The following is a 27,154-nucleotide window of genomic DNA, read 5'->3' on the forward strand; positions in this document are numbered from 1 at the left end:
GCATCGTGGCGTCAAATGACACCACGGGGTCACACGATGCCGCGTTGCCATTGCAACTTGATGTCAGAACTCCAGAGCCAAGGTAAGGATGGGGGGGAGGGGTTGGAGCAGGAGAGCCGGCAGGGGAATATGATTGCGCACCCCTGGACTAAGGTATAAATATAAGGTTGCAAAGGTTTCCTGTAGACACAAGCGTCTTGGGAGCATGTTTAATATAACTGGGCATATGTCTTCTTAAGAAAAGGTTGTACACCGTACATGTATTCAAAGCACATTTGTTTTTTTTTTTTGTTTTTCATTCAGCTGTAGTTTCTGGTCACTGGGCAAACATCATGTGACTTGGATATTATGTTTGAGGCTTATCCTTGAGCACTCTGAATGGGATAGGGGATTGAATAATGCCAAGTTATCCATAATAATAAAATAAAAATACAAATACAGCCAGTTGCAGAATTCTATTTTCCATCCAGACATATTTATTTATTTTTAGATAAATATGCAGCCATATGTAAAACATTCATTTCCTGTTAAAGGAACATTTTGTGGTAAGCAGTCGGGTTCCCTGCTACCACATGCATATAGCAAAAACACAATGTCTGGTATTGTTAGCCTGCGTTATTCTCCTACAAAATTCAAGCTGAGACAAAAGGTTGGGCATATTTGGCACTTTAAAAAAAAAAAAAAAAACACACGAGATATTCCAACAATTACAGTGTTTTTTTTTTTTTAAATGCTTTCAAAGATTTTGCCCACCATTGTAGGGAATCTGCATACTCTGCAAGACTTCAGTCTACTTGATATTTCATTCATTTAACCATGTTACTGGAGGCCTCACATTTCTAGATATGCCTGTGTCCAATACATGGTATCTTGAATTGGGCCAAAGAACTGGAAAACCTCCACACTCCTTATTCGGAAGGCGGTTTGTAATTAGACATCTTGATTCGTCAAAGTACCTAACTGGGTGTACCTAAAGTAAGGAAGTGTCATTTACATGTAGAGAAATGTACTTCTCTGTAAGCTGCATTAGAAGTAACACTGCAGGGGCACATCCACGTAAGGTGCAGGAATTCCCATCATCTGGAAATGTTCCCCTGTTTGTCATTTACTTCACTGAAAATAGCAACATGGGTTATTGTGAAATCATCTTCACTGGAGTCAGGCGTTGCCACCTTGGATTTGTGATGTTGTAGGTGGTCCTCGGAGATTGAGGGCAGTGTTTTTAAAGGACCTAATAACGCACCTTCCTGCTTAAGCAACTGAATGTTTCGCCAACTTCGGCTCATCAATGGCTATGCTGAGTATTAACGGCGAAGGCAAGGTGCAAGGTAGCAGAGTGGTTAGGTCGGGTGAAGATTAAGTAGGCGTTTGTTTGGTAACCGTAGGTGAGAAAGTAGGAGACATGTACATTGTCCGATTAGGAACATTTTCCTAATGTTTGCATGTTTCGCTTCCTCTGGTTCAGGTTCATCCATAATCTTGTCTTCCAGTGTATAGTTATTGTGCCCTTATTGATTTGAATACACTCCGTACTGCAGTCTGCCTTTTAAAATTGGAAGTATGTTCAAAATGTACTTCTCCTCTAGTGATGTTATGGAAGCAAAATGTAAAGGAGTCTGGAGGCATTATAATTGCTTTTTGATGTTACTTATGACACACAAAAGCATGTGGTTACCATGGAAAAATGTAAAAAAAAAATTTTAATGAGTGGCAATCACCTACTTTTAACCCACTATACTTTTTGCTACCATAACTTCAGTTTAACCCGATATGAGAATTTTTTACTGTAGCCCAATCTCAAAGTAAACCATTGATCTGTTTGTTGGTTTTAGGTAACTTTTTAACATCTGTTCTAATCCTGTTTTGAGGAGCCCAGCCCGTTCTTCCAGTGGAAAATGGTTATTATCCATGCGGAGCTTCCCTTTACTCTGTGACAGCTACGTTTGTGTTCTATCCTAAACAGCTACACGTAGAAGACTAAAAATGCTTCATGCAATACAGTATCGGTGACGTTGTTTACAAGAGATAATTGCATTTCACTCCTTTCTGCTCTGAAATAGGCTTTTAAATAAGCCAATTACATTGGTAAGCTTATTTTTGTCTGCCCCTTTGTGTCCATTATCAGTTGACGTTTCATTAAAGCACTTAATTTACCATGTACTATCCAAAGTCATGGAAAAATATGTTCACTCCCACTTAAGCGATTACTATACCAAGTCAAATTTCCCCAGCCAATTCCAATCTGGCTTTCGCCCCAAACACTCCACGGTAACTGCCCTGCTAAAAGTTTGCAATGAAATCCAGTGTGGTATGGAACGGGGACAACTCACTGGTGCAATGTTCCTAGATTTTGCTAATGCTTTTGATACCGTTCATGTTCTCTTGCTTAAACTCCAGAGCTCTGGAATAGGGAAGCATGCTTTAAACTGGTTTCAGTTCTACCCATCAGGTAGATCCCAACATGGGTCTATCTCGGGCTCTAACTCCAACCCTTTGGATATCACCTGCGGTGTCCCGCAAGGCTCTGTTCTGGGCCCCATCTCTTCTCAGTGTTCATCAATGATCTTCCCACAGCTTGTAAGGGAGCTTCAATACACATGTATGCAGATGACACAATCTTATATGCACACAGCCATAACCTCTCCGACCTTGAACACAAATTTCAATCTGACTTTTTGAGACTTGAAAATTGGATTTCACAAAACAACCTGTTTTTAAACACTGACGACTGTAACAATGGTATTTGGGACCAAGGCAACATTTTAAAGCTTCCAATGACTGAGCTCCAGATCAGTACCAACGCTAATACTACCCTAACTCCTGTTACTAGTTTTAAATATCTGGGCATATAGTTTTACTCCCATTTAACATTCGGGATGCACCTTGATACCCTGGCATCAAAAAAATATGCCAAACTAGGTGTACTTTACAGGAACAAATTCCGAAGTCTGCTGGTCAGAAAGCCTTTCACAAAGCAGATGCTAATGCCAATTATCGACTATGGAGGCATAGTGCACGGCACCCCAAATCCACCTTAGCAAACTTGACACCCTCAACAATTCAATATGCCGCATTACAATGCAACTACAACACACATCACTGCGAAATGCTCAAAGAACTAGATTGGTCATCACTTGAGTCAAGGCGCAAAGTTTGTCTTACCTTCAAATACTTTCTGGGCAAACTACCAGTCTATCTGAACAAGCACCTCACCCCTACCACATGCAGGACTTATCTGAGATCTGTCTCCAAAAGACTGTTCAAGGTTCTGCAAAGTATCTGCTCGCTCCTCCTCTTACCGTGCCCCTCACAACTGGAACAATCTACCGGAGTCTTTCACAGCCACCACCAGTCTAAGTTCTTTCAAAACCAAAGCTGTTTCACATTTTAACCTGGTCTAACTGTTACATACGCCTATAATATATATATTTAACTGTGCACGTAATGTCTTGTATATGATGTATACCCTGTTCACTTATGTAACTGTATTTGTAACCATGTATTATTTGTCATCGTAACTCGGTGCCCAGGACATACTTGAAAACGAGAGGTAACTCTCAATGTATTACTTCCTGGTAAAACATTTTTATAAATAAATGTAAGTCTGACATCTACAGATGCAGTGCTATCATAGTTCGTTTTGGGTGCGAGGAAACTGCTGATAAGCAGAGTCTGACCGTGGCCCGATTTGCAGCTTCCCTGTACCCAAAAGCCCAGTAACGAGCTGCCCTGAAGGGATCAACGCAGCAGGGGTCCCTACAGCTGAATTGGACTCCCGCTGTATTAAACCTACTGGGCCCCACCAGTCTGTAAGATCAGTGCAGAGGGACTGCTCTCTATACATAAAATTGAAGCAGGGTTCTCAGCATTAATTTCCCGTCTGGGAATCCATTGCTTGATGAGATCTGTTGTGCAGGGAGACACCGAGAGAGGGACTGGTCTCTCTGCCAGATCTTACAGACAGGTGCGACCTGGTAGAATTAACGCAGGGGAAGTCCCATTCAGAAACGGCGACCGCTGCTGCGTCAATCCTTCTGGGAAATTCCCTCTGCGCTGGGCCGTGATCATGGTCGCGCTCAAAGTGCTGCGCAGGCGGGACTTGTATCTAGCCACATCTGTACAAAGCAAACGGGAAAAATGGTATTCTTTAAGCCTGGAGGGGATCTACTTGCGTAATTAAAATGCTTTTTCGGTCTCGCCTTACTTTTGCATACGGCACATTTTTTTACTTGGGAACGATTGCTCTAAGTTATTTGTGCTATTTAAAAAAAATAAAAAATAATAAAATGTAATTGGTCAGTGTTAAAATGGAAAAAAAAAAATGTTTCATAACCAGGTAAATGTAAAAGCACATTATTGCTGGTATCTCTGCCCTTCCTAGCTTGTTAGACTTGTATTTCAACATGTGCTATTACAGTTTACAGAAGAAGTATAAAGTTTGTACAGTGTACACGTGGAACAATGTGATGGCAATTTAGTGCGTGTATGTTGCCTTCATTACTGGGCCCCTTCCGTGTTTCGAAAGCCTTAGGCTGAGGCCATAGAGGGGTGAGCAGTTCGGAGCCGTGCTGACGCTGGGGCTCGCTTGCTGAAATCTGCGCAATTTCATGCCCATGCAGGCAAGCCGGTGTGCGCGATCGGGAGGCGGGGGGAGGCAGAGGGAGGCGGGGCAGTGATGTCGCTGGGCTAATCGCCCGCGACGCACCGACGTCAACGTCACGGCGCCGACGTCACAGCGCCGTGACGTTGACGCTGCTTTGCGCTGATTGGATGTTTTCAGCTCTGAAAAACAGCTTGGCTGTCGGCTGACAAATCCAAAGCCTCAGCACGCCTGCGGACGCTCGCGTGAGCCCCCTCTAAAGACATCCTCATTGAGGATGCAGGGGCTCAGCGCGGAGCGCGCGCATGGCTCAGCGTGGCTTGTCTTTCTATGGACGTGGCCTTATGCATCATTGTGGGTCTGCTTTAGACAAGAGCAGTAAATGATTTTGTTTGAGGTCATTTTAGTTCAGTTTAGGTTCCACTTTCAGGTGGTTATCAATATTGGATATAATGCAAAGAAGCACGAATATGTTATTTGTTTGTGTCCTACTGACACACACTCTCCTTACATTATGTTCAGTCTAGATTTGATGAAATAAGGATTCCATGTTTGCCATAATCATAAATTACAAAGCAACTTTCGAAAATCACAATGGCAATTTTTTTGTGGACTAAGATGTTGCATACAACCACGTGGTCACTTTACGTTGAAAATCCATTTTTTGTTATTGCCTAAACACATTTATGTTGACTGGTTTATGCTTTGCTGACAGAAGTATGAGCCACTGGTGCAAACTGATGCAGATGAACATTTTTGCTGCAATATTGTAGAGCAAGTTGCTCTTCTTGATACACACCCCTCTGTGAACAAGGGTGAAACTGATGGAAATCACATGCGCGCAGACACAAACGCACAATATACAGCACTGTCAGATTTTTGTACAAAAATAATCCATTTTACAGATACATTAAATATGGAAATTTCATTGGTTCAACTTTTTGTTAATGTTTGTTTTTATTGATGTCGTGTTCTTTGGAAGTAAAACAAAAAACAAATGCATAGGACAAATGACCAACTAAGTGCGCAACAAATAGTATTGCTTCTTTCTGCCTTTGTTATATTTTGTAATGTGAGTTTATTTACACAGTGTTGGTGCCATTGTGTACCCTTTTTTTCATAGCATTCCACATGCAATAATCTTAAACTCTGGTGTAACCCATGGCTGAGATTAGCTGTCATTGTAGACCAGGCTGTTAACAGGGATCGCAAACACGAGGCAGAATGAGACGGTTAAATAACATAGGCTTATTCTGTCCAGCGGCAACAGGGAGGAATACAGGGGAATAGTTTACCACAAACTTTGTACAGGGCACTCTTTGCTCACGGTGTGCTGTCGGAGCTATCTTACCCAGTATGCGGTCTTGACCGATCCGTTCAGAGTATCCCTGTAACTCTGGATACAGTTCACTTTCCAGTTGGTCTCTCGACACACAGACCAACCGTGGAGCTGTGAGCGGCATCCGCTTTTATACTTTCTCAGGCCTCCATCTGAAACCTGGATGACTGGTCAGCACCCAGTCTGGAGCAATGTGGGCAGATCAACTTCCTTCCCATGTTTATGTATTGGGTATCCCTGTGTTCCTTTCTAAAAAGATGTCCAAACTTTTTTTTTTGACAAATCTATTGTATCTGCCATCACAGTCTCCATGGGTAATGAATTCCACATTTTAACTGCCCTTACTGTAAAGAACCCTTTCCTTTGTTGCTGGTGAAATCTCCTTGCCTCCAACCTTAAGGGATGGCCCCTGAGTCCTTTGTACTGCCCTTGGGATGAATAGTTCATTTGAAAGCTCCTTGTACTGTCCCCGACTATATTTGTATATAGTTGTCATATCCCCTCTTAGACGCCTCTTTTCTAATGTAAATACATCTAATTTTTCTAGCCTCTCCTCAGACAGATTGTCCATCCCCTTTATTAATTTGCTGGCTCTTCTCTGCTCTCTCTAGTTCCATAATTTATTTTCTAAGGAGTGGTGCCCAAAATTGTACTCCATATTCAAGGTGTGGTGTTACTAATGCTTTATAGAATAGTTTAGCATGACCAATCCCTAATAAATAACGCAATTTACTAATCATTTTATCCAAAGTGTATTCCCGATCCCTTAATAAACACGTAAAAAGTAGCTTTCCCTCTATTGATGTCAGGTTTACAGGTCTATTTCCCTGATTTGCGATCCATCTGTTTTTAAATACAGGTTCAACATCTGCTTTACACCAATGTTGTGGTACGGAGCCTGTGGAAATAGACTTCAATATTAAATAGCATGTTCTGGCTAGGAGTGAATTGAGCGCCTTTAGTGCATACCATCGAGGCCACGTGCTTTATCTACATTATCAAGCCACCTTTGCACTTCTTACGGTGTTATCCAAAGAAGAGTTAATGTTAAGGTTTTGGCTTCCTCTTGTAATAGGTTTTGTAGTTGGCTCCTCTCTTGTATGTGGAGGAAAAACAATGTAATACCTCTACATTTTATCACTAATTTGCGTGACCAGCTTACAATGAATATAGAATCCTCATTTTTAATATTTTTGCTATTAATGTACTTTAACTGTTTAGGATTGATCTCCCTTCTTAAAGTCTTAGGCCTCGGGCATGGTCAGCACTTGCGCGCTGACCCGTGCTGAGGCGCGCTGGTGCTTACCACTGAGCCCCTACAGCCGCAATGAGCGGCTATAGTAGGGGCTCGCCTACGCTTCCGCAAGCGTGCGGAAGCGTAGGTCTTATACAAAATTTAGATTTGGCGCTCGCCGGAGCGCAGGGCCGGTCACGTGAGCAGTTCGCCCAATGAGGGCGAACCAGCTCCGTGACGTCACTGGCCCGCCCCCGGACGGCGCGCGGTCTAAGGCCAGGGAAAGCACCTGCTTTCCCTCAGCCTCCGCGCGCCTCGGCAAGCAATTAGTAACCATGGATGCAGCCTTAGAACCACACTTTCTAAGCAACTCCGTCACCCATCGGGCTGGGGGTGTTGCAAACACCTGGGGGAGGGGAGATTCCTGGTGAGAAGAGCAGCTCTTTGTTAGCTAGTTGTGGAAGAGATTTTTAAGAACCTGCAGCTTGGCAAGGAGCTGTGTGCAACGGGGAGACGCTGCAGAGGATTTTGCAGGGAAGGGAACACTCGGTAAATCTCTTGGGGGAGATCCTTGCACCTAGTTTTATGGGGTTTCCCAGTTGCAAGTGTTTGTTTTGCTGGAAATAGCTGTGGATATTTCTTCCAATAAATTAATTTTATAAACTCTGCGATTCTATCTGGCGAATTGATCCCTGGTATGTTGGTCGTTGTCTCCCGTGACCTCTATTACGATAATTGATGACTGTGTATTAGAAGTCTCTAAAGTCTGCAGCAATTCATATGAAAAGTAACCATTTAAAATGGTATCTGCAGACCATTTTCTTTAGAACTTTGCCGTGGATCAACGTCATGTCTTAAGTTTAGAAATGCAATACTATGGGTCCTTATAAAAACGTATGGGCCCATAACCGTTGTTTTGCTTTTATTAAGTGAGGAACATGAGTGCAACAGATGAGGTTTTCTGACCAACACCTATTTGGGATATAATTATAAGGCACAACTTTTGCCATGTGCGGATGACCCATGCCTCCATCTTGGCATCCTTTTTTGTAATTCATGTTAATATGTTTGTGTTGATGCATATTGCATTAGTTTCAGATTTTTTTCCCGTAATCATTTTAATAAATAAAAAAAACAATAACAATGTACATATCCAGAAATGACAAATAATGAGAGGTACTTATACTCTTGTTAAACGTGTGTTTAATGTGAGCTAAAAGTTGAATGTTTTAATCTCTCTGCAAGGAGTTGCCAATGTCTTACACACCAGAAAAGCTCCCCAAAGATATCACTATTCGGTACATTTTCACACACACAGAAACAGGATGTTGAATTTGTACAGATTTTCTTTTACGGACTGGTCAGGTATCTTATGTATAATACAAAGGGCTAGTAGCTAGTTGCCCGTCTCAGGTTGAAAAATTGCAGCCGACAACTTGTAGGACATTTGAAAGAAAAAAGAAATGTAATGCTTTGCTGTTTTTTATTTTAATTTTGTAACTTTTTTTGTGGGGTCAAAATTACTTGCCTGTCTGTCTGTCTGTCTGTCTGTCTGTCTGTCTGTCTGTGTTTAGAAACTGCAGGTAGACAAGGAAATAGTGGCGAGTAAAAATGTGCATCCTGACACTTTGGGAACCACCACCTTTTTCTCTTCAGAAACATTTAATAAACAAAAAGGAATTTTATTGATAGTGGAAACAAATATGGCTTTTTAAAATCTAAACAGATCTGGGGGAGTTTGCAGAGGTCAACTACAATGCTTTTTAGCTCTGTGGGTTTTAAATCCCCCAGACGAGAACACTTAACCTGGGGGAACAATTTGGTTGCTGCATCTCAGCGCTCCATCTTGTCCCCAGACTGTGGCGTACTGTACCTGTGCACTGCATAACTCCTCTCTCCCTCCCCCCTCTCCCCATCAACTCCTCGTTGCCTAAAAAGGGTTAAAAAAAAAAAAATCTGGGGAATATCGCTGGTCTGGCATGAGTTAATTATGAGAACCACATCAACTGGACTTTGCACAGAAACAACTGTTTTTATTAATGACTTCTCCATCACTTTGGTTCATTTAGAACCAATTATTGTATCAACTTCTGGTCAATCCTTACTAATCCAGTTATGATTGGCAGCATAGGATGTATGGTGTTGTATAATATGAGGAATAAAGCTACTACTGAAGACAGAAGGAAACATTGCGTGTGGAGTGTTTCAGACTTTGTCAGCACAATTATTATTTTTTTGTTGCTCATTAATGTTGTGTTAAAGTTCATGTGAATGAATTGCATTACTTGTTAAAGTATGAAGTAGTCACAAGCCAACAAAATATACAGATGGATATCTTTGTAGTGCTGCCGAATGATGGAGCAAGGAAAGAATCCGTGTAGTCACCACATTTTTATAGCTTGTTGCCTTTTAAGGACCCAACAAAAGAAAGTCATAGATTATATTGGTGTACAGCGCTTTCGGAACCATACAGGCCTCGTCTTTATGTGCACAGCTAGTGTTTGCTAAAAGGCCTGGTCAACGGCATGTATTTATTTTTTTAATTGAAATCCGTAGGGAAAATGCAACTTTAAAATACATTGATAGTGGGTCATCTACTGAGGCAGTTTCATGCCAACGGCATTGAGAGAATTACAGCAGGGTCGTTAGGTTCCCAGGGTGAGAATGTTAAAGGAAATGTAGGATATAGACAGAGGGCATGACAAATTGAGGTATAACGATGTGAGGTTAGGAAAGATTGATTCATGGCCAGCTTTAATATTGTGTAGATGGGAAACTATGCCTATACTAAACTTTGTCAACACATGTTCCTGGAAACCAATAACTGGTCTTTCAGTGTTTATGTATGTCTCTCTCCTTTTCATTTAATGGTAATTTTTCCAACGGTTTGACTTTCGCCTTTATTTTCGTGACATTATACTTACTATTTTCAGTGCTCAAAATAATTCTCAAGTTGATTCAAACATACTGACTCAAACTTGATGAACTGGTAGTAAAATCGGACCCACAATGACAAAGGTTGCGATTTAACTCAGGACTCTCCTAATGAGCATTCTACTTGAGAAACTGACGCCATTTTGACACAAGCGGGCGCTCATCAACAATGCTATTGGTGGTGTAATAAAGCAGTTGGGATGTATTTTTGCCTTTTAAGTTAATTATCTATCTTTGAATCTCTGCAGGTCCATTTACAGATGTCGTCACTACAAATCTCAAACTGCGGAATCCATCAGAGAAAAAAGTATGCTTCAAAGTGAAAACTACAGCCCCTCGTCGTTACTGTGTGCGACCAAACAGTGGCAACATCGATCCTGGATCTTCTGTCATAGTCTCAGGTAATTGTGTTTTTATCACAATGGATCTGACATTCAAACCTTTACCAACTTACCACAATATTGTTGATGTTTAATTTGTTTCTTTTTATGACCGGATTCCTTTCATGTAAACAAATAGTTTTAGTACAAATATATATTTTTTTTTATTGAGTTATGAACAGATAGTTATATAATACAGTACTTCTAAAAAAAAAAAGAGAGAAATTAATAAGCATAAGCAACACGTATTTCCCCTATTTTAACTGTTGATCCAGGGGTCCCAGACCTTATGGAAAGCGAGTAGTACATTGTTGGCAAGGCTGTGAGTTTTTCTATCGTGTCTATTCTCTCCTCTTTTTTTTTTCTCCATCATACTTTTTGAAGGGGAATTCATGTTTTTCCAGGAAACAGAGTGCATCTCCCTGCTGTTAGGATATGGGATATAAGGTTTTTTTTTTTTAAATTTGAATTGCTTGTATTTGCCATTGGTTTGGCCAGAGCAATTATCAGCGGATCCCATGGTATAGTAACTTCTATTGTTCTATTCATTTTTGTATCATTTTCCAAAGCCTTTGGACACAACCACTGAATATGAACCAAGTCACCCACCTGGCCACAGTTCCTCCAGCACAGATTAAAGGCTCCTGGAAAGATTATACTTAATGTTTTGGGGTCAGGTGCCATCTGAATAGAATCTTGTATATATTCTCTTTTGTAGTGGTGCATATGGATGTTTTTGAGGCCATTTCCCAAATGTCCCCCCAATCCTCTCGTGTTATTTCTGTATTTAAATTGTGTTCCTATTTTGTCATGTAGTTATGATCCGGCATTGACCCCCATTGGTCTAGTTCCTGATAAATAATTGAGTGGTTTTTTTTTGTTTTGTGTGTGTGTGTTCCCCCACCCCCCTTGATGGGACCTATTTCTACATAGATTTTCCAATACTGTGGGTGGTGGGAATGAATTATTACCTGCAAAGACTGTTTAACAAAATGTCTGGCCTGAAGATACTTATAGAAGTCTTCATTGGGCAGGGAATACTTTGCTTTCATCTCCTCATGTCATAATTTGATAGCATGTGCCCAAGATCTACGATATTCCTTTCTTGCCTTCCCTCAAATTGACCTGAGTTATAGCTTGGGATGAATCCTGGGTTGTGTACCAGAGGGATCAGCCTTGATGGGTTCTCAATTGGTCCGAATTTTGTTTGTAAACAACTTTTAACCTATGTTTTCTCCTTTAGCCGTGTCATTGCTTTGTTATAAGTTTGAGGACTTTTAAAGGTTTGTAATATAAAATGATTAGCCAATACAGGTAGACAAGTCTACATATACATAAATGTGTATACATAAATATATATATTTTTTGTATGTGGATTTTAAAGGGGGGGGGGGGGGTGGGAAGAACTATACAGTTTTTTAAACAATTGGTCAGTGAAACCAGCTTCCTTAGTCAAACGCCCAAAAGTAACAAATTTACTCATTTATATTCTGGGGAAAAATTTAATTAAATAATAAAACAAAAAGCACACATTTTAAGTTGCCTATATTATTGAGGTAACATCATATACTCTACCTGGGTATACTTGTGACATTGCCCAAACAACATAGATGTCTTGTTCGTTTCTAAAAGAGATTGCAACTTCAGTCCCTGACTACTTCCGCTTCTGTGTGCAATGTCGGTGCCAATTATGGTCATGTTATCACTATTGGCTAGGATGAAGGGTTAATACTGAAACTTCTTTTTTTTCTCTAATTACCAGTATGTGTTAATCGCCTATATTTAACCTATAAAACCTGTTACTATCATTTGTCCACTTTCCTCCTTGGAGGGCTTAGCCTTTAAGCACATGGCCGAAAAGTGCTCTAAAACAATATCCACACTTCTGTTTTTGTACTGTGAATGTAAACTGGCCCAATGACAATATAAAATACAGAAACGAGCACTCTCGTGAACATTTTAGAGAGAGACGGTGATTCACGAAATATTGGAACCGTTCTCAAGAATAACTATATGGCCACTTCCGTGCTAGAAAAGCTTGGCGTAACACCCTGCAGGTTCGGCACACGGGGTAGCTTGTTTAACAAAGTAGACTGAAATAGGCTGAGCACCTGTAGATATTCTGTTACCAGTCAGGGGCTACAATACAATACTTTCTGCGATGGAGTCCATACCATGTACCTGAAAGATAGTTGCCATCGAGAACCCTTCGAGTGGTTTTAATTTCATGCATAACAGAAGGCTACAGTCGAGCAGTATCCCTCTAAGGCCGAGTCCATACAAGGACAGGCCGTGCTGAGGCGTGCGGACGCTCAGCGCTGAGCCCCTGCATCCTCAATGAGGATGCCTTGAGAGGGGGCTCGCGCGAGCGTCCGCAGGCGTGCGGAGGCTTTGGAGTTTTCAGCCGAGCGCCAAGCTGTTTTTCAGCACGCTGTCGGCTGAAAACCTCCAATGAGAGTGGGACGGCGCCGTGACGTCGACGTCAGTACGTCGCGGGCGATTGGCCCAGCGACGTCACTGCCCCGCCTCCCTCAGTCTCCCCCCACCTCCGATTGCGGACGCTGGCTTGCCTGTATGTGCGTGGAATCGCACAGCTTCTGCAGGCGAGCCTCAGCGTTCACGCGGTTCAGCCCGGCTCCCCCCTCTATGGCCCGGGCCTTAGTTGCACTCAAATAAAAGACTCCTAAACAAAATAACTTCTTTGTATCATGAAAATAGGAAAACCAAAGAAAATGCCATTAAAATCCTAGAGCTTGAGAAGAGGTAATTTCATGCATACTGTTTTTTTTTTTTCAAATAGTTTTATTAGGCAGTTATACAACAAACATACATAGTATTTTTTATAAACAACCTAACATATAAACATTTTTTAAATAAAGGGGAAAGCGTAGATAGTTGCCTGAAAGGCAAGTCCTCCAGATAGGAGGGAGCTAGAAAAAGAAAGGGGGACAGGGAGGGGGAATGGCCATCTAATGTCCTCCCCAGTCGCCGAGCGTCTGAGTCCACCAATTTGGGCATTTCATGTCTTTTCCTTTTTGTATCGTGAGTGAAGAAAAATTGTATATATCATTTTTTTCAATAAATAACATGCTGTTGACTAAGATCGGGAGAAAAGAATTAGAACTTGTGCCGTGTTACTACTTCCTCCTTTCCTCTCCAAATGCTATTACATCACACGGATTTTTCTCTAAGCGTCAGTGTTTTATTGGTTTAGTGGATCTTGTAAACACAAGTGCTGCTGGAAGGCGTCTATCATTTGGCACAGCCCTGGCTGCCTCTTGCTGCTGATCTGAAAAACCTCTGCTGCAACAGGGAATACCTTCCGTCAAGTGAAATACCTGCTTAGTGAGCAGGCTACAGCTGGAGTGACTGATGGAAGCCACACACGGCATACTGTTTTTTTTTTTTTTTTTTTTCCTTCTGTTAACTTTTGGATACATCAGATTAAAAGACAAAAAATGGTTCAGAATAGTTTATTTGCTTAATTAAAAGTTTATGCGATTTACTGTAGTGCTGTTTGCTAGTTTACCTAAAATGTAATCCCACTGCACGTAAATGTTGTTTTTTTTGGCGGGCAAATTATTTTGTGTGGGCTTTTCCTGGTTTCCCAGACGTTTACTCTAATGTTAAATTGCCATGTAGATGCGACCTACTTTTGTTTCTTCAGACTACCATAAGATTTTATGATGACCTGTATGACAGAAGTAGCAACATATGGGCAATTTTAATTTAAAAAAAAAACACGCTCTGTGCTCTGCACGTGGATTGAGGCTTAGAGAAATCCTTTAGTTGGGAGAACGCATTTAAAATTTTAAGCTATTCCCAAGGCTCTAAAAATAAAAATAAAAAAAATTCCCCCACTCGTCCTGTTGCCCAGAACGAGTGTAAAATTGGGGGTTGTGTGAAGTCATGCTCACCATTTTCTTGTTTAGCAATATGCAAGGCACTGTGGGGTGTGACTTGGGGAAGCAGTGATTAAAAGCTCTGCTTCCAAAGAGGTTCTGAGGGAGGGAAGTATGTGTGACACATGTTCTTCAATGATTGACAATCTGCAATCTTAGGCTATTGCTGCCATGTCTTTTGGTTTTGTTTCTCTTGCTTTTGTTGCATAGCCATATTGCACTTTGTTTAACATTAACAAACTCCCTTCCGGTCACTCGGTAAATAGTGACCGCTTCAGGTGAGCCACCCAATTCTAAGGTAATGATGCTATGAAACTGTAGAGCAATCCATGTCTGTATTTTGTCTTTAATTTTCTTTTAATACAGATTTTATATCTGTGTCTCCGGAGCTGAACCCCACTAATTTCAGCTCCTGCGACCCACTGCTTCCAGAGAGACCTCCGAATGGGGTACCGGTATGTCTCTGCAGTTTTCTGCTGTTTAAAATCTCCCGCGTCACTTGGGCCAATAGGAAGCCGCACTGGGTAATGTCAAGCTTCCTATTGGTCTGCGGGGCCCGGGAGCTTTGAAAATACATCATAATGTGAACCCTGAAGTGGCTACTGGCACCTACGGAGGCGGTAAGTATCTCCGGGGCGGGGGGCAGAGAGGGGACGACAACCCTGGAGCTGAAATATGAATGGGGTTCAGCCCTGGAGACCCCTGCTTCATTCCTGTATTTAAAAAAAAATGAAGAAAAAAAACTTGACATTGCCTCTTTAAAATGTGAGATTCACTGATCATGACCCGATAGCTCTATCAAAGTTTGGAAGAGCATCACTTTCTTTTCTGCTACCAACCTCCCCTTACCCTGTCTAAATGTAGGCATTCGGAACACTACATTTCTATATTCGTGGGACAGCATATGGACAGGTGTTACATTAGATCTTTTAACAAAATGTAGGTGTATGATATATACAATCTTCTGTCTAAGAGAACTAAAAAGATGTGTGTGCAAGGCATTATGGGGTGTGACTTTGGCAAGCAGAGGGGTGATAATGCAATTCTATGCTGTCTAAAATGCAAATCTCCCTGGCAAAAATACTCACTAGAATTTTTCTCCTGGTTTCTATTGTGCTTTAAAACCTCATTCCAGTATAAATAACTTTCTTTTTTTAAAGAGAAGTCAAATATTTTGTATGGAAAGTTCAGTTGTATTTGTGTGTGTGTGTGTGTGTGTGTGTGTGTGTGTGTGTGTGTGTGTGTGTGTGTGTCCCTATCTATCCTATCCTATCTATCCTATCTCATCACTGCCAAGTTATTTTACTTTTTATTGGAGTTTGGTGATCCCCTGGCCAGAGAGTGAGATCTGTCAGCACATTTTCTATTTCTGTACGAGGAAATTTACATAACCAAACCATAGGAACAAATATGGACTTGTTAAACAAGTATATCACTAAAATGTAATTTGAGCTTTTCTAGACTTAATTAGCGATTTGCTACGGAAAATCTGATTGAACAGCCGATTCAGCGTATAATGAAAAAGGCCCCAGGACTTTAGTTACTATCTTTATAACACTTGAGGCTGTGTGCTTGCTAAGTCGTTTCTAAAGTTATACCAATATTATATCGCCAGAAGAGATGACACAAGATCTTGGTGTATTCATGTTAACACTGTATAACAGCTGAGACAGTAAGCATAGCTGCTGCTTGCAGTTCAATGCCTTTTTGCATGTGCAGTGTTTCTGCCCAACTGAAAGATGAGAACCTATGTCAGACTTTTCATGCCCTTTACTGTAACTACTCACTGCCAAGGAAGATTCATTTCCTACAGCTCTGAATCAGGGAAGCTTAATAGACCGCATGGCGTGTTTTCTGGAAGTTTAATAGAATCAATTGTAATGCCTTGCTTGCCAAGTGCAGAATGGCACTGCTTTTATATGCACAAACAAACGCCTTCCTGTGCTATTTTCTTTAAAAATGGTCAGCTGACAGCAGTTGACCAAAATTGCCTCTTTTGAGAATGATCCCAAAAACGGTTACCTGTAGAATTATCAGAGAAATTCTATATCTTGAATTCTAAAACGTACAATTTTCATAAAATTGCCCATAATAAATCCAAATATTCTTTAGCCATACAAACTACTGGATATATGAATTGTTTATACGATACATTCCAGTTTAGAAAGTATAATACGATTTGTCATTTTCGTCAGATGTTCTGCTATATAGTAAGCTGGTCTGTTAGTTTCCTGTGGGCATCATGGATATTGTTGTTTCTTTCCCTTTTTATGAAAAATTCTTTATAAAAACCATTCAAATCTATTCTCTATTTCAAGCAACATTGTCTACCATCAAATACAAAATATTATGTAAAATATCACCTAGAAAGCAACTATCAGTCCAACAGGGAAGAAGGCTAAGAACTTGAACATGGCTGTTCAATATAACATAATCTGGATCTCGTAAACTATAGTCCTCCCTTTGGCGCTGGTCTCGGATGAACGTGCACATCGTGAGAAAGCAAAATGGGTGTAAAATACCTTGTGATATCATTTGTGATTAATCAAGCGACTTGCCACACCAACAAAATTGTGATTATCTCCGTCTGAAAATACAATAGTGATGGTAAACCGTGCAAAATATAATAATGTGATCTTATTAGTCACTCAACAGTCTGTTTTGAGTGACTAATAATATCTCTATTATATATTAACTGTATTTTGCATGGTTCACAATCACTATTGTATTTTCAAACGGAGATAATCGCATTTTTTTTTGTTGGTGTGGAAAGTCAATTGATTAATCACAATATCGCACCTTTTTTTTTTTTTACTTCTATTTTGACCAATCCCAAAGGAGGAATACATTGTTTGCAACAACTATTGTAAGGATTTAGATAATCTGGGAGGACCTTTTTACCTTTTTACCTTAAATGTCTTATCATATTGTTGTAATTTATTGTACCGTTACAAGTTAAAGTTACATGCTTTCTATAGAGTTTAAATAGCTGTGTATTAGCGCGAGCATTTGTGTATTCTGTTATCTGGATCTCGTATTACCCGTTTGCCATAACCCGACTTCAACTTGAATACAGGATCAGCGTTCGAGACGTCCAGGCACTTGGCTTGCTTAGTTCAGCGCCTCTTCTATTTTCTTGCTACCGCTTCATTGCATGTGCTCCCTCAAACAAAAGGGTGGCAAATTCAATTAGGGTTTCTGAAAAATGGAATCTCCCCTCTGCCAACAGCTGCTCCTGGCAGATAACTTTAATGGGTGTCTGTGGCTGCATGTAAAATAATAACGAAAGCATTTGGGCCAGAATTAAAAAGTGTAAAACGAAGACAGTCACAGAAACCTGCTGTCTGAGATACAGATGCAGGAATTATTATTGGTATAATGGTTTTAATGCTGCAGACCAAGCAAAATCCTACGTGGGTTATTTTTTGTTTTTGTTTAAATTGGCTCTGTACAATGAGAAAATACTTCTAGCAATTTTTTTTAAACTCCAAAATGCCATTTTGATTGTATTATAATGAGCATACTTTTGTTTCTATAGCAACAGTCTACTATTTTGGAGCTAATTAGCTGCTGTTAGGTTTCATGGTGGATACATGTAGTCACCTTTCTCTGCATACTAGATAGGTTTCTTTCCACCATACACCGCTTTATAGTGGCATTAGCACTCCTGACAGTGGACGCACATTCATGAATATGTGCACAGGTATACTGACAACCACACTGCCTATAGGAGTCTATGAGCCTCTGCACATTGTGTTCTGTGTTTAACAGCCCACTCATTTACTATTCAGGAGTTAACCAGTTGCTGTTAGGTGGCTACATGTTGGATTGTAGAGAGAGTCTATACTTTCCATTTATGGATTCATGATTTGCAAAGTGAGCACACACTGGTTTGAAATACTGATCTTTTTGTCTGTACCTAGCATATTATGATTTATTTCACATTTCACCTTCACCATCTGGGACCTGTCTGACACCTGAGACGGGTATTGAACAGCCCCTCACTGATACCAGCGTACACCTAATTAACCACTTATAGGGAATACTGTACACACCGGCTCCCTGGGACAGTTTGATCCAATTAACCTCAAATTGTCGCCTTACTTAGTTACCCGGAATATCATATATATTCATCATAGGGTATCATATATGTGTGTCATTTGTTGAATTTTAACACCCATTATTTTAATTAGTATAGCATTAAAAATTATTTTTAATTTTCACATCATACATCAGGGGGTATTGAGTGCTTATAGTGGGTTCTTGCTTCTTTATTACTCCTCTTCTGCTGCACTGACAGCCATTTAGTGAACCCCCGAGCCGAATCTTCACCGTTCGATCACGAGAATGGATCGATCGGCGACGTGCTAATTACTGTGTGGATTGTATTGATGTTAAAATAAGGACAGAACACAGACAGAGCCCAATGCTACATCCAATGACACAAATACACAGTAAAGCCTCTCCCCCTCTCCCTTCCTTCCTAGCTCACCCCCATCCCACTTTGCTTCTAAATGGTTATGTATCACTGCTTTTCACCTTCCACACACGCAAGTCAATGCATGCAGTATGGTTGCGAATCTAATTCAGATTGCTTTTCCTGGTACTATACAGGTAAATAAGAGCTTCAATCAAACTAAGAACTATGCAGCTAATCACAACAGCTTTATTATAAAGTTTTCTTCCTGGTATTATATAGGTTATTAAGAATTTGATTAGTGTTAGGACCTGCACAGATTTGGTCTACCTTGGCGTTTGGTGTGCAGGCTTAAGATACTTTGGCCAAAGCATCAAACTAAATGACCATATGTTTTTGTGTGTATGTGTGTCTATCTATCCTATCCATCTATCTATCTATCTATCTGAAAATAGCCATGTTAGTCCAGTTGCGATACTGCAGAATAAATGAGTTCTTCAGTATTAGGTGATACCTTTTTTTTATTGGACTAACAATTTATGTCATAGGACAAGCTTTCGAGAGTTATCCTCTCCTTCAGGTCAAGCAATATTGATATAAAAAGGATTCAATGGCTAAAACAGTGTAGAGGAAGGAAAAAAAAAAACATTTACTGTAGATAAGGTAGGGTGTTAAAAGTGTTTGAAGCCAAGGGACAGTGACAAAGAAAGGTGGGGAGGGGGATGGATGCTGGGGGGAGAGAAAGTGTGAATAAGAATTGAGGCAAGCAGGATAATTACAAACAATTTTGATAGGGCGTGAGAAAACCCATGTCCGCATTAAGTCATTTGGTTTTGGTGTCAGAGTCTTATCATTCTGAGTTCAAATGTTTTCCGTTCTTGGGTGCTTTTAAACATTTCATTGAGGATTTAGATTTTTAAATCATTTCTGGAATGATCTGGTTGTGAGAAGTGATGTCCCACAGGTGAGCAGTATCTTCCTTCTTCGTGATGGAGTATAGAGTATCTGTGCATATTCATTCTTCCGTGTGTGTGTGTGTGTGTGTGTACCCATGGTCTAAAGTGGGGGTCGCGCCCCTGCTTTTGAGAACCAAGAAAGATGGCTGCTAACTAGTCTAAATTGTTTCTAACTACTTGGGTATTACCTGTTTGGTCTACCGAGGTTCTGTTCTGTGGCCCTTCTTTCTATCGTAACCTACCTACAGTTTGTAAGACCACTTCTCTGCAGATGTATTCTGATGATACTATCCTGTATGCACATGGGCCCTGCCTCTAAGAAAAATGAGATTGCTGTAAACATTCAGGGTCAAAGGTGGAAAACTGGATTACTCAAACTGTTTTGAAACACTGACAAACAGTAACTATGGTAGTTGGGACTAAGGATATATTTGTAATGCTTCCAATGACAGATCAGAACCAGCTCTAACACTAATCTCCATTGACTAGTTTTAAATGTCATATTACATTATTTCTAAATTGCATTTTTTCAATTCAGGACGTCTGAATTCGGAAGCGTTTGCTGATCGCATCTTTTTCTTTACCCTTAGCCTCCCCCCCTTGTCCTTATCGAAGACCAAATAAAGATACACACTGACAGAGCAAAGGGAGTCTATAAATCCTGATTTAAAATTCTTTTAATTGTCAGGTTTTTGGTTTAAAAATAAAAACCTTAATAACCAGGTAAACTCCTTTTTTTTTTATTTTTTTTTATTTTTTTTTTTTTTTTAAATGGGCATTTCTTCTAATAATAAATGCAGCCTTTACTGCAATGCAATTATCCAAGCTGCCGATTTGATCCGTTCTCCCGTGATCGATCGGTGAAGATCCTGCTTTCCGGGGCACCCAATACGGCTGCTTATTTCATAAAGGGCAGTACTGTGGCTTCCTAAATAGATGCTCTATCAATCCAAGGAAGCTTAATACATTAAAAACCCTTACACAGGGCATGAAGAGTGTGGTGGTAAATGCAGTATTTCCTGCTACACAACTGATTTATTTTACAAATATGATTTTGAATGAAATGCTGCTTTCAGGTTTTTTTTCTTTCCATTTTCTTTAGTAACTTGTTTTTTAGGTTGTCTGTTTTATAAATGGCTATTTCTTTTTCTCACCAGTAATGTTGCAGCCGTTTGATTATGACCCGAATGAGAAGAGTAAACACAAGTTCATGGTACAGACAATCTTTGCCCCACCAAACATAACAGATATGGAAGCTGTGGTAAGGCATTTTTTTATTGATGGGGATTGTTATGGTTTGTCTGGTTGTCTATTGGTTTGCCTTGGTCTTGTGGAAAAATATGATTTTCATTTTCAGTTAATTACTTTTAACATTGAGCCAGATGAGGCCTCATAAAAGTGTGTGTGGGGGTGGGTGTTTCCTCCTGGCTATATTATCTGCTCATTTGACTTGGGGTCAGTCAGTATGTCAGGAATGAGTGTACTGAAATCGCAGCTTAGTTGATCTCAAATACTATCCGAAGGAAAAAAAATTACTTTTAGATTGCTGCTTTAAAGAAACATTAGAATTAAAATCTAGTATTTTAAATGTTGTTGAACATTGTAATGTTTTTGTGGCCTCCATCAAATCTTTCTACTTCTAGTAAACAATGTACAAAACAAATCACTTTTCACCTATTGCTTTGAGGACTGACAAATCCACCAAAGCATTTGTTGACCATGGAAAAGTTGCAAATAGTGTGTGTGTGTCATCACTTCAATTTGAAGGAGAAATTGTATGCTTGACGTCGCAGTATAAAAATAATTGTGCCGTTTGTGTTTTCATGGAACTTTCTAAATAATGGCGTTCGTAGCTAAAAGATGTAAGTGTTCCATTCTCTGAACACGAGATCTGTTGGTAGAAAAAGAAAATAGCTTTCACAGTTAAAACACACATTTATTGGTCACAAGCTGGATTTATTATTGTGATTTGACAAGTTAAAGATTTAGGCACCCACATTTCCCAGGCAGAAAAATGCCTCTGATGTGAAAAGTATTTTTACATTCCACATTCTGAACGGAACCCAACTTTATACTGCATCTTAGACCTTTATTTCTTAAGGCTGAGCACGTCGTGTTTAAAAAAAAAATATATCACTTAAAGCTAGCTTTGCATTGACAAAGTTCATACAGTACATCTATTTTTTAGTGAAGTTTTGCAAACGTGCCTTGTTCCCTTTTAGATCATTTTTTTTAAAAATTTAAATGTATAATATTGTGTCATTTTTATGACCTATGCAGTATGTCTATTACACTGGCTACAGTAGAGCTCGGGTTATCCGACCTAAGCGGAACCAATACCGTGTCGGGTAACTGAAAAATGACAGATAATACACCCGTCCCCCTTTCTCGCTTACGAGTAGTGGCAGAAGATGACTGGAGTGCACAGGAGTGGAACACGAGGAAGAAAGCTAGAGGCGGGAGAAGAGGACCATGTCGGCATAGGGAAGAAGTTGATAGAGCGGACGGCAGCAGGCGAAGACATGTAATCGGTGCTGAACAGCAGGGGAGGAATGCACCACAACACCGGAAGTTGACCATCGATTGACTTCCGGTGTTACAGTGCGGTCCTCCCCTACCGTTCTCCTGTGCTGTCCTGCTCAGATAACATGTCTTTTCCTGCTGCTGCCCGCTTTCTCAACTTCTTCCCTCCACTGAGATGGTCCTCTTCTCCTGCCCCCAGCTGTCTTCCTCCTGTTCCACTCCCGTGTCTTCAGTCCTCTTCAGCCGTCGCCGGTAAGTGAGATGGGGGGGAGGGGGATGTCGGATAAAATGGAGTGTTGGTCAACCAAAGGTCTGATAACAGAGACTCTACTGTATCAGCATTTGTTGGTATATGTGAATCCACATATTGAGAGAATTATTTTCAGCAGGCTGTACAAGATGTGTTGTAACATTTGTAATGTGTTCTGTGATTAAAACCAAGTTCATATAATTTACCTAAAGTGCTAATTTTGTGACCATAGTGGAAGGACGTGAGACCAGATGACCTCATGGATTCCAAGTTGAGATGTGTGTTTGACATGCCACATGAACATAAGCCGGTAAGTACATTTTCAAGCCCTAAAGCGGTACCCAGGTTAATTATTAACATTTTATTTTGTGAAGTGTTTTTTTTCTTTCAAGTTTTATGTATGTTGGGAATCAATCCCTTGAAGTATTATTAAAAGCTTAAGTATTCACATTACATTAATAGCAAATAATGTTGATATACATGACATGCAGGATTTCAGGGCTTCCAGTAGTAGGTGTAATTGTAGCCATCCGAACAATCAACATGTCATATTGTCCTGCTCTCTTGGAAACTAGCTAGTTCACTAGCAGCTGCTTCAGCTCTTAAGGTCTACAGAAGAAAAATACACGCAAAACAAGTCCTACCTCATATCTCGCTTTCTGTCAAAGTATATGGGGGAAAACCTTTCTCAGAAAGACCAGCCTCATTACGGAATTGGTCAGTTGATGAGGATTGGCATGTCGGTTAAAACTCCCTTTCCCTGTGATGTGATCTTGACAAAGGAGTTTACCAAAGTATTGACCTGCTGTATTTTTCTGTGTTTAAAGTTGCTGGATACTTGTATGGCTTCCATTGAGTATAGGGGGGTGGTGTTATTCATTAATCTGTGATGGTGCTGAACAGGTCACTGTTATAAGGACTCTCCCATTGCATTAAGGGGGAGTGTCCATGCGATAGTGCCCTGATCGGCACTAGCTCAGTTTAATACATAATTCCCCAATGTGTGTCTCCATCCACTCAACCCTGACGCCATTCTCCTGATTAGTGTTGATGATTTCTGCATTTAATGAAATCTGTACCATACAATTCTTGCTGGCTTGATATCCTGAGAACTTGTTAAAAGCTTTTGTTACTTGGGAAGAGAGACTGAGATTGAGACTCCAGGAGTCCCTGGTTTCATTCTGACAAACTCCACCTCTAAAGCAGTTACCAGTTATTGTACCAAGAAGACCAGCAGGGCTGTCTGGAATAGTCGTTGAAATCAAACTGCAACAGTGTGTTCCAGGGAGCAAAATACAAGTGAGGTACATGAGACCGTTTTTATGGTTGAAGGCATTACCTTGTAACTACGCATTTACCTTGATTCATAAAAATGTTTTTACTCAAGGATGCTGCCATGTAATAACTTCTTGGCTGCTACAGGGGCCATGTTGGCCAAATAATTCTATATAAACATACAAACCTGCTTCACGTTGCATAGCCTAGGGTTGGGTGGTATACTGCTCTAATGTAATCTCCCGCTGTGCTGATTATGGGAGATTACCAGTTACCACAGTATTTCTGAATGCTGGCTCCTGTGGTATGACATGCAGCGTGTGAGAGCAGCTGCTGCTTTGGTGTCTCTCTGCATCTCTCTCCCCGAGTCAACCTCCCTGATGCTGAATGTTGCTTACGGAGGGAGAGGAGCTTTGAACAGCACGTGGTGAGAGTATGCAAGAGCAGACGCTGCTGTGAAAGGTAAGAACTACTCTGCACTGGTTTCCTTGTATTAAACCTTTCATGCGCCCCCCCCCCCCTCCCTCTCCATGGGGCCCTTGACACCTTCCACACTCTGGGACACCCCTCAATATCCCCCCACCCTCTCGTCTGCATGTCACCTTTTCTTACCTACACTGCTTCCATCACCCTAACATCCCATCAATCTCGCCCTTAGATACTCCCTCCATTTAACAACACATTTAAATTTGAGCATTTTATCAATTAAATTTGTTTTTAAATAGAGTTAATTTCCAAAGGTGAGGGGGTGGATGAATGAGGGGCAGTCTAGGGTGATGAGAACAGTGTAGTGCAGTCATGGAAAGGGTTTGGAAATGAAGGGTCATTTTGATTTACTAGAATAAAACACTTTTTGGGAATTTACTATAATATTTTCGGGCTTTCTTTGTATCCAACATTTATCGCGATATATTTGATTGTCGCAGTTCATCACCCAACCCTAGCATAGCCATTAATCAACCTCACACAGAGGTAGAAAAGCTGTCTGTGAGTAGGTTTACTGGATATGCACTTCTTCAACTTGGGCTGTGCTGGAAAGCTGTGTAATACGGCAGCCATAAGCTTATAAGGCCGTGCCTATAGTGCTGCTGATGGCGACGGCGACTCGATGGGTGACGTCGCCACCGGCGAAAGTTATGTTTCGGCGGCATCGCGGGATTCCCGCAATTTGTTAAAGGGCCGTCACGTGACGCGACGGCCCTTGAAAAATTAAATTTTGCCGGCGGCGGGTGATGGCGATGGCGACGTCGCTTGTCGCGTGCACTATAAGCGCACGCGGCGGCAATGCTTTTGTTTTGGGGCGAATTCGCATTGCCGGCACTATAAGCGCAGCCTAAGTGCCCATGTTAAAGAACAAAAAGGTAACAGGCTGGGAGTGTCAAATCCCAGAATTCCTGGCTGCAGTGGAAACTTAATTAAGAGAGAATGGTGAAATCGCATGTTGCAAACCTGCCTGAGACATGCAAATGCACCCACAAGGGATATTCTTATTTTCTGTATACTGTACAGTGGAGAATTTCCGTAACTTTTTACCCACCATAACTTTTTTGTGTCCGGTTATACAAACACTGCAGTAAAATGCTCCAGGGATGCATGGAAATTAGACTTGTTTTTGTTAACTTTTTTTTTTTTTTGAGTTTGTATCCAATATTTAAAGTGTTATTGTTTGGTTAGATGACCAATCAACGTTCTCAAAAAAATATTTTCTTTCAATAAAAAGAAGTCTATTTGAGTGTCATTTGGGATAAACATGGATTCTCTGCACACGGTTGGCAACATAAGCAAAAAACATATACAATAAGCCGATATCTCGGCATACTCGGGTTGCAAGCCTTTAGATTTGCTTGTGGACGTGTGAATTGCTGTGTAGTAAAACCTAAACTTTAAAAACAAAACTGCATTATTATTATTTTTTTATGGTTCATTATGACTTACAATTTGACTATACTGTAGCTACTTCCAGTAGTAGAAAAGTTAAATCAAGGATAACATTATCTTCTTTTTGTAGCCATGGCACTTTTTTTGACTAATGTTTTTGTGAGTGATCTACAATGTGCATTGTATGCCCTTCGGGGTTTTATAAGGGAGTGTCTGCTCTGGCTCTCTTTATAGGTGTCGTTTCACTCGACTGGTTTATCGAGTAATTTTTGTACAGATTGAAATTACTTTCCATCTTTTTTTTTTTTATTCTCCTGATTACATACTTAATTTTGGGATTCCCATAGTTTCTGGATTTGTAGGAATATTAATGTGAAAATGTTTGTTCTGCCATTACAGCTCTTGGTATTCCTTTATAACTCACCCCTGACTTGCATAGAATCGCGGTTGTGTTCTCTACTTGGGGTGGAATTGGATTAGCCCTTAAAAGAGCTGCTTGTATTATATGGAATATCTGATATGTTGTTGTCTTTCTCTCCGTTAGGCCTTGTGGCCTAAATTTAGAAGGCTACTCGACATATCAAAGTACAAAACAACTATTAAAAATGGTGCATGTCGAAGTGCTTTCTCATTATTTTGTGAAACTGCACCCAATAATTCCTATTAACGGCTCAGTTGCTCGCCTACTTGCAATGATTCTTCTTTTTGGTCTTTGCCATTTAAACTTACCACAATAATCCCTCCAGCACTGGAGCTTTGAAGGTATATTTGTTATGTAGATAAAAAAAACAGTACTGAAAATATATTTATATCTGCATTTATGCCTCTTAAAAGTACAATTTGCACAAATGTTGTATTGAAACGAGCACAGAAAATCTGAGCCTCTGAATAAGGGAAGTGTTTCAGTCCAGTTAGTGAGGGGGCTGTGGCTGTGTAAACTCTTGTTCATCAAAGTGAGATGAGACAAAACATAGCCAGAGGAAATCAAACCCATCCCAAGTCTTGGCTCACAAACGAACATAACTCACAGTTATAAATATTGGTTGATATTGTTAAAAAAAAAAAAACTATGATCTAGATTGGACCCCTTTAAACATGTCACGTGCCATTAGTGCACTTTGGATTTGGTAGTAAGGCTGCCAATTTTTTTTTGCATGGCCAGATATTCTTTACAAACAATGTTCTAAGATGTTTTTTGGGTTTAACGGTGGTGGTAAACGTATCTATATCTTATCTCTATATCAATGTATAGATTGAGTGAAAGATTAATACAAATTCTTACTCCCTTGACTCAGTAGCTTGTTTCAGCTCCGGACCCCCTGGTTCCCATTGCATCGGAAGGGGCTGCCGGTAGCAGCTCTGGCTGGACACAGAAAATGTCTGTTTAAAGGTCATGCGTCCCGCTGGGTCAATAGGAAGCGGTGACGTCCTCTGACGGCTTCCTATTGGCCTGCGCGGCGCAGGTT

General features: G+C 40.5%; 1 protein-coding gene across 1 annotated transcript in view; it reads left to right on the forward strand.

The window, feature by feature from the left end:
• VAPA (VAMP associated protein A) overlaps window positions 1-27,154 on the forward strand; it is a 56,664-nt gene that overhangs the window by 21,663 nt on the left and 7,847 nt on the right. The window contains exons 2-4 of the mRNA XM_075585375.1: window positions 10,356-10,508; window positions 20,920-21,023; window positions 22,768-22,845. Coding sequence (XP_075441490.1) covers window positions 10,356-10,508; window positions 20,920-21,023; window positions 22,768-22,845 — 335 coding nt within the window. The remainder of the gene's footprint in view (window positions 1-10,355; window positions 10,509-20,919; window positions 21,024-22,767; window positions 22,846-27,154) is intronic.

The sequence above is a fragment of the Ascaphus truei genome, chromosome 2 (genome assembly GCF_040206685.1).
Source record: "Ascaphus truei isolate aAscTru1 chromosome 2, aAscTru1.hap1, whole genome shotgun sequence".
In the NCBI taxonomy this organism is placed as follows: Eukaryota; Metazoa; Chordata; class Amphibia; order Anura; family Ascaphidae; genus Ascaphus; species Ascaphus truei.